This window comes from Chanos chanos, chromosome 10 (genome assembly GCF_902362185.1).
Source record: "Chanos chanos chromosome 10, fChaCha1.1, whole genome shotgun sequence".
Lineage (NCBI taxonomy): Eukaryota > Metazoa > Chordata > Actinopteri > Gonorynchiformes > Chanidae > Chanos > Chanos chanos.
In genome coordinates, this window is record NC_044504.1 from 10,877,445 (window position 1) to 10,886,497 (window position 9,053).

At 37.2% G+C, this 9,053-nt stretch overlaps 1 protein-coding gene across 1 annotated transcript; it reads right to left on the reverse strand.

The window, feature by feature from the left end:
• Positions 1-353: 353 nt before the first annotated feature.
• LOC115822353 (cytochrome P450 2B4) lies at positions 354-7,778 on the reverse strand. Its single transcript, XM_030786152.1, has 9 exons — positions 7,519-7,778; positions 6,756-6,915; positions 5,485-5,634; positions 5,003-5,163; positions 4,611-4,784; positions 3,616-3,757; positions 2,235-2,422; positions 1,824-1,965; positions 354-678 (listed from the first exon to the last, which is right to left on the reverse strand). Exons 1-9 carry the CDS (start codon positions 7,711-7,713, stop codon positions 488-490), a joined length of 1,503 nt encoding a protein of 500 aa, XP_030642012.1. The 5' UTR covers positions 7,714-7,778; the 3' UTR covers positions 354-487.
• Positions 7,779-9,053: the final 1,275 nt, after the last annotated feature.

A 9,053-nucleotide genomic window follows, 5' to 3' on the forward strand; every position in this document is an offset into this window, starting at 1 on the left:
TCTGAAAGTGTACAATGTTATGTTTATAACTTTGTAACCTTTGCTTATCTATGCATTCAAGTTGCTATCTGATTATTTGTCTTTGATAGTAAGCAATGTAAGTACATGTGGAAAGTACTGTTTAATGATTTTCTATATGGTTTCTGTAATTATTTTATAAACAATTAAAACTGTCAGCACATAGAATATAACTATTATGAATACTCAGAGATGTCTGTCTATGTCTAAAACTTAATGTTTTAGGGTCAGTGTAAAGATCACAGGATGGAAATGTTCTAAATGAAGATGAGAGCACCGTGTGAATGTATAGGCCCACATAGATGTATCAAAGAAAAAAAAATTTGATGAATGTATAAAAGTATTTAAAGACACACAATATGCTTATGGTCTGTTAATAAGACTTAACTCAAAATGAACCCCTCAGTAATAATATTTGCTTTTTGAAGGATGGGCAAATACTTTGAAAGGTATGGTGGTAAGGTGTTTCTCACAGTTTAACGTCCCTGCTATGGCACATGATTTTAAAAGGCCGAGGTCCACGGACAATGCCTGCAGTGCCTTCCATATCAGGTGGTGGGGATCCATCTGGCCAGGAGAAACGCACACGCTGGAGCAACGACGTAAAGAAAAGGAAGAGCTCCATCCTGGCAAGAGTCTCACCCAGACACACCCTCGGGCCTGAGACAGGACACAATGTGTGGTGTTAGATTAATCTTATACACGCTGGAATTTAATAAACCACTGCAGAAATGTTATGGTGACAGTGACATATTTGTCTGTCATTTTGAAGCTGAACAGTCAACAATATTCAGTCAAGATATTTTGAATTTTTCACAGCCGTCACTGAAGCGATGGTTTCTGACTGAACTTGATTTCAGTTTGACTCTGAACCATACTCAGATCATCCTGAGCCACCCTGTTATGATTAGGACATGCATGCGACAGACATGGTTGGTCCTCTTTTCCCTTTGTGGTTGACTCTTGTTTTTCTGGAGCCAAATCAGATTCTTTTCTCATATTATGGAGCCCTTTCTTGATGGTTTGTTCTTAGTGCCATGTCACCCTGGTTAATAGATATATTATCTTTTTAAAATGCTTACAGTAATGTTATCATTGGTAAATCATGAGAATGCAGACCTTCCCAGGCCCTCTGTGATGTGTCAGCTGGAGCAGGAGTTGGAATAAAGGTGAAATTTCCCTCAGAGAAAACTGTATGTCAGTTGTTCAGTTTGCATGGATGAGTATGCTAGTAGACAATAGGGAGATGCCTCTGTAGGTTCTATTCTCTGCCTTTTCTCACTTTTTGAAGACGGTTACTGTCAAAGGATCCCTAAGCATCCACTTCATCCTTATGTCAGATCCTCAGGAGCAGTGCATAAATGTGTTGCTAGAAGAATGTACACCCCTCCTTTTAGGGTTTTTAGATGCAGAATGGTAAGGACCAAATACTTTGCTTAATCTCAGGCTCTATATGATGTTCTAAATCTCCCTCTGACAAAGACGTTCCACAGATTCAGCTCTTGTAGATTTTTGAGGATCTAACGAATTCCTTAGAATCTTCCGAATCTTTTCCTTAGACGATATTAACTACTTCATGCATCTGTTTTCTGTCCGGCCTTAAAGTGTGGAGAGTTTAGCACAAATCTTCTGTGTGTGTGTACATGCACATGCGTACAAAATCGCGTACATGCACCAGTTGGCGCATACCAGACTAACATCTCACTTCATAACCAATCCTAAAGGAGTCATTAACCTTTGCATCTTTCATTTGCAGTGATGAATTGATAGCTATCAATCATTATTATACAGTGATGCAAACTTACCTAAGGAGAAGGGAAGGAAGGACTCCTGCTTGCAGAATTGTCCTTTCTCATCTAAAAAGTTCTCAGGGTTGAAAGTGTCTGGATACTTCCAGTGGTCTTTGTCAGTAAGAATTGCAGATAAATTGACATTGATCCATGTGCCCTGAGTGGAAAATATAAGACATTTCTACAAGGGTTAAACATTGTAAGTGAACGTAATTGAAATAACACAAGGAACAAATGCTGAAACCAGGTAATTGATTCTGTGCAGATTGCTTTTATGATAAAAGGGACAAAAATGTTTTTCTCTTGATTAAATCAGGTTAGCCAATTAGCAAACATTCTCCATGTATTCATGTGTTTGCACGACAATGAAATAATATTGTCTGTCCTCTTTATATCTGTCCAGCCTCCCATTCATCTATCCCTCACCTTTGGAATGTGATAGCCACGTAGTTGTGTTGGCTGAGTGGTTTCATGCACCACACCTAAAGGAGCAATGTTTCCACAGCGCTGGATTTCATGAATGGTGGCATAGGTGTATGGCAGGACTTCTCTGTCATCCATGGAGGGAGAGCGGTCATAACCCACCACACGCACAATCTCCTTATGACACCTCTCTGCCATTTTGTTTTTCAATACCAAACAGACCACAAAGAAAGAAAGACAGAAAGACAGAAAGAACTTCAGGCATGATTTAAGGACATTCGTAGAACTGGGAACCCTGTGCTGCAGCATACCTGATTTTATCAGTAAGCAATGTGTGCTTCAGGTGAGATAAGGTAAAATATAGAAAAACAGGTATAAAACAGGAAGGGCACAAGCACTAGATTGCAAAACATCTATGTCCGCAACTCTCAAACCACACCTTACCCTACACACACACATACATACTGTATGTATATATATATATATATATATATATATATATGCACACACACACACACATACATGTGTGTGTGTGTGTGGTGCATACGTGTGCTTTAATACAATACTAAAACAATAAAAAGTAACAAATTTCTCGTGTTTGAGACTTTACAACATATTTTTATTGTCAGCGGCCTCCCCTATGATGAAAAACTGAAGCATTTTGCTTTGGTACCCTGCTGCGTAATTATTTCAGGTAGTCTTGCGGCAAATTTTTCCAAGCTTTTGGCAGGTCATAACTCTGTGTCTGCTTTTCTTTTCACTGCTCAAGTGGTCCCACACAGCTTCAGTTATGCTAAGGTGAGAGCTTTGAGGTGGTGAATCTAATACTGTGAGTGTCCTATCTGCGGACCTCTGCTCCAAGCAGATCTTTGTCAAAGTGTGTTTGCTTGAAAATTTGGATTGGTGTGGTATTGCCTAGTTGTTATAAAACTGTGATTCTGTGTCTGTCGAAGTGTATTAGCTTAGCTATTTCCAAACCTCAAGGAACCATGCAGTATAACCATTTATTGTTAAGTTCCACCACTAGCAAACCTCAATCAAGTAAACAAGGTATCAGTTAGGTAAATTAGGTGAGCAAGCGCTGGAATTTAAAAAATACATGGAATGGCTGGAGAGCCTCGAGGAGAGGTTTGGTCACCAAGTTTTTCTAACCACCTCATATGATATCGATAAGTTTTAGTAATAAGTAATTCTTGTTACTTTTTAATTGTATTCATTTTATTTGTGGTTATTCTAAAACAATTGCTTTTATGAGAAAGTAAACACTTACTAGCTAAAAATGAAGTAAAGAATCATATTTTTAATCGAACTCTCCATGATCCTACCTGTTACAAATGAAAAAACAAAACTCAGCAGAATGCGTGTCAACAGGATGTGTGTTTACCCTGGATCTCTGGGTTCTCCATCATGTATATGATACCCCATCTGAGGGTGGTTGAAGTGGTATCTGTCCCAGCAAGGAAAAGGTCAGCTGTGGAAATCACCATATTCTCCTCAAAGAATGTAGAATCCTCTTTTGACTGTTGCTGTTCAACACAAAAAGAACGTTCTGTAAGTAGCAAGGGATGCACAGTATATCACCTGACATCAGTTTACTTAAACGCCTTCCCTGTTGTTGTATCTGTGGAGTATACAGGAGGATTCAAGTCTGGATACACCTCTTTTCACCCAGTGTTTGTCCATGAGAGGTACAATTCATAGGACGTACTTGAGTCGGCACACGTGTCAATTCACACGTGTGTTCTTTTGGATATTCACCTAATTCACAGCATGCTATTCCTTACACAAAACATTCATGCCCAGACTAACAGGCTTTTAGCATGCTTCATTTGTGAGCATTACCATAACCAGTTACACATCCCATTACTGTTGGAGCGCAACTACATGGCAACATGTCTAATGTATTTCATATGCAGAATCAGAAAGACCTAAGCTGCAACTGTAATGTTACTAGAATTTAAAAATGCTGCTTTGTCATTTAGGTTTGCATACTCAGTCAGATTGCACATTACTGAATGTAGATTTGTTCTAAATGTTGGCTGGTATATCTTCACTTGATACAACTTGGTAGCTGAATGCATACATTTGTAATTTTGTTTTGGTTTTGTTTGCCAAATGCATTTTGTTGGGCAAAATAGGCATTTTGGTCAAATTCGTGTGTGTGTGTGTGTGTGTGTGTGTGTATATATATCCACCCACACACCCAGCTGATGAAAAGGCTTGAAAAAGCTTTGATCTGGTGAACTGTGAGCCTATGTGTGTATTTATGACTCCATGCATCAACTACACAACTCACATTGACAGAACAATGTGGAAGGTCTAGTCAAAATTTCGATTATATATCCTTCATAACTAATTATGGCTTGTGTGGTATCTTACCCTTTCTATCTCAACCAGGTAAGCATCGATGAAATCTCGCAGGTGGTCAGGATCCAGAGTTTTCCTGTGCTTGTTGATTTCCTCTTGGATGAAACCTTTAAGCTGGTCTGCATTTTGTTTAATCTTTTGGTGTGGTCCAGGGAAATATTTTAAAAAAGGCATCATGTTGAAAATCTGTTGTGATTTTTGTTTAAAAAAAAAAAATTGAGTGAGCACCAAATTGCCATATAAAACTTATGTATGAGAGGTTCCCGATGTATTTACAACATGATCTGAGCTGACAAAGGACAACTTATTTCTCTGTAGTTTAATGAGGGATTGCAGTTACTGTATATGAAAGCACCTGTGCATATCTACATATGGAATAAGACAATACATAGTTTCATATTTACCTGTCCAAGATAGGATCCAGAGAGGATGATATTTTCATGTAGAATCTCCAAGAGGCAAGTGAAACGTTTGTTATTATACTCAAAGCGGTTTCCAAAGACAACAGAACAGATGATGTTTGAGACTGCATTATGAAGAGCAATTATGGGATCAAACGGCTTTCCTATTGAATCAAAATCATGTATAAATACAGGTATCAAGCTTCGAGAAATAACACCATTCAATTATGACAAATATGTCCCATTCTAGGCAATTACACCTTGACACTGGTAACATTTTGGATATCTGTAACCTATAGGCAGATAACGTTGTTATTGTTTCATGCTCAATTTCTTTTTTTATATTAGTGTGGGAATTTTGTGGATGAGAGGAGTTGTGTGCCAATAAATTTGTTATTTTTGCAGTTTTCCCCATATAAAAAAAAGGTTAACACCCCAGGCCTTGAGTCAATAGTTTTGGGGGCTTCTTTTAGTTTTTGACCTACCGAATTTGAGCATTTCCTCCGTGAGGTAGCGAGCTTCTTCAGCAATACGCTCCTCCACAGACTTCTTGCCCAGACCAAAGTTCCTCAGTGTGTGAAGGGCAAACCTCCGCTGTTGCCTCCAAGAGTGGCCAAATTTTGCCATTACTATCCCTGAGACCAACAGACAGAGAAAAGGAGAGAGGAATAAAGGGAGGGGGAACTTTAGATCAAATGAGCAAAATGACAGGACCTGAGGACTGAGGAAAGTCACTCATATACTCTGTGGGTAATAGCCATGGTATTTACAACTGTATAGTCTTTGTAAAGCAGAAATTCAGTAAAGCAGAAATGTAGTATTCACTATCCAAAACCCAAACAAAGAAATCAACAAAAGAATTCTATTACAGATATAAAAATTATAGACAGTCTATTATGATTATATGAATGCTATGAACAGATATGAATCAAATCCTGTGTCCATAAATAGTGGGTTTACATTGTCCTATTCTCCATTAGGGATTCTGGTTTTTTTTTTTTTAAGTAAATTTCAATACCAAAAAAAAGAAAAGAAAATTCCATTCTTAAGCCCTTTTTTTTTTTTTAGTCATCCTTATTTTTGTCTATTTCCAGCATGTGCCACATAACAATGTATACATACTTACAACAAGAATACCAAGCATAAATGAGAATGGCTTGTCACTCACAGAGGTCCCATCCTGTCATCCTAATGATCACATGTTTCTCATTACACTTTGACATGTGTACAGGCTAGAAGTGACAATGTGAAGAAAAGTGATCAGTAGAACATGTATGGCGTCCCTTTGTTTTTGCTTCTTAAAATGACTTCAGAACTCTTCTGTTGGCTAACACTGAGGAGGATGCTGGAAGCTGAGTAACAGCCTTTCCACATGAATATTATTTAAGGAAATGCTGCATTCTTTGCGAAAGCACTGTAAAAAAAATCTTGTAAATATACAGTGAAATTCTTATAGTCATCTACTGTATTCTTAAAAAAAACTGTAATTTTGTAATGTATTATACAAAATTGTAAATAACATGTTACTTGCAAAACTGTTGCTAGTAAATTACTGAAATTATACAGTACATTTTAGTTGCAGTGTAAATTGAGTTCCAATGGGTCAGTTCCTTGAGTCTATTGATGATTATGTGGGAAAGGAATTCTACAGTTCCCTATGTTAGAGAGAACCTTTTACCCTGAGTTACTTTTACCCTGAGAAAATAAGAAACCAATATTCACTGGAAAAAAAAAACACATTCATTAGGTCACTGACCAAGGCCGTCGGTAATCCAGTCAAGAACAGGTAGAGATGGTCTTCCAGAAAATGTGGCTGAATTCTGAACCAAAGCCTCCTTTGCGACCTTAAATTCATTCAATATTATTGATGGTTGCCTTCCTACATATATGGTACCAATCTCTCCATATTTTGGCATCTGTTTTGAGAAAAGAGATTAATGCTTAGGTGCATTTTCATTGAATGAAAGAAGCACATGACATCAAAATTTAGGAAACACCATTGTCTCAGCAAGACAATGGGCAATTACAACCTGTAGGAACAGCTTTAGTGCATCTTGCCATTTATCGCAGATCATCCTATGTACCAAAAAATTCATTTCATTGAATTTCCTGGTACACAGCTTGCTAATATAGGCGCAGTGCCAATGGTATAGTCAAGTTGCACTTGCTGGTTTACAATGAATAGTGAACAAAACGTCACCTAGCTGTAACAATCAGAATCCAGTAAGCATAGAGTTGATGTGAACAACTCCATAGCTCTGAGCACAGAACCTATAATATATACATATATATATATATATATATATATATATATATATATATATATATATATATATACCTGGATTTTTACTCTCTCATTTAGTAAAATACATAGCCCATCAAGCCATTTTTTCATTGTAACATTTATGTTGACACTGTCCTTTCCTTCTAAAATGATGACTCACTATAATTAATCAATTGCAGCTGCTAACACATTCAAACTGACAGAAAAATCAGTTATTTTTGCAAATGAAACTTACCCCCAAGATTGTCCTCATGGGTGCCCTAAGCAGCTGGGGCAGATTCCCCACAAATGGCCATGGCTTGGGACCAGGCGGGAACTTGTCTCTGAGAGAGGTGAGTCGCACAATCTCATAGAGAACCAGAGATAAAAAGCCTAGCAGAAGGGCCAGGCCAACAGAACTCCAGTTTAGCACCTTCAGAATAGTCTCCATTCTGCTAGAAAGTTTATGTGAGAGAACTAGCAAGGCACTGTTTAGCTCTGCTCTGTCTTAAGTATGCAAGCCAGGACCTGAGTGAGTGGCAGGCTGGGAAGGGGGAGGAGACAGACTAGGACAAAAAAATGAGAGAATGTGTTTGTGTGTGTATGTGTGTTAGAGAGACAGAGATTTCCTTTGGCCTAGATTTGCAAAGAGCAATGACTTTTTTGTGGGGTTAAGTTCACCAGAGGTAAAGACCGGAACAGAAGAAAGCAAACCCTCCCACATGATATAACCCACAAAGGCACAAACAGTAGTTATGTAAGGACAACTGGGTGTTACTGTTTACATTATCTAAGCAAAATAAAGTTACAGGAGAGTGAAAAATCTAGTGGAGGAGACAAATGTTCTGACTTAAATGGTACCTGAACATGGTGTCATGATATTTATATGCTTATAACAGATATATCTGAAGTGTTAGATGATGCTGATGCTTTAAATCTTCTGGTAAAATGCCTTAATAGTACTGGAGGTGAAGAGTTTTCTTCAAGCTTCTGATTTGAGCTTTAAGTCACATCCTTACATTGTCATAGGGACATTGCAATCATTTTCTGTCATGTGGACCACTATTAATATTTTTTTTTTTGCAGATTATCAAAAATACCACAGACAGGATGCAGCGTGTTTAAAAGCGCCAGAAGTCCAAAACACACAACATTATGGAGAACTTCCTCATTGTGCTTGACACTCAAGAGAAAAAAACAATGCTAAATGTTTGAAATGTTATTTGATTTATCAAAATCAAAAAGATGTACAGATTCAAAAAAGGTATTAATTACAAATAAATACAGAACAGACTAAAGAATAAGTCTGAAGAAGGGAAAATGTAATTTGTCTTTAATTGAAATCATTGGATGCATGGATCAATGTGTAAAAACAGAAATAATTAACCCTTCTTTATCTTTGAAGTGAAACATTTTAAGGGTGAAACCACATTTTTACTTCCTATTTTTTTAATGCACTGGTTACTGGTGTTAATAATGGTACATAAATTAACAGGCCAGTATTAAAAATGATCACTGTTTTCTTAAAAATCAAACATCTTATTTATGAAAGTAAACTTAGTTTTTTTGTGACATTTTGCATGTCTCTGCCTCAGAGGATTAACCCCATCCACACGAAGACACATCTATTACGTTTTTCTTGAATTATTGCATGTTATTGTCATTAATATATTAGTTTACTGAAAGAATTATAGTGGCTAAATAAATTATATTAGTGATCTGTTATCGTCAAACACCTCAGAATATCCAATATCCATTCAATATTGGGGATTTTGAATATCTTCAGACCCT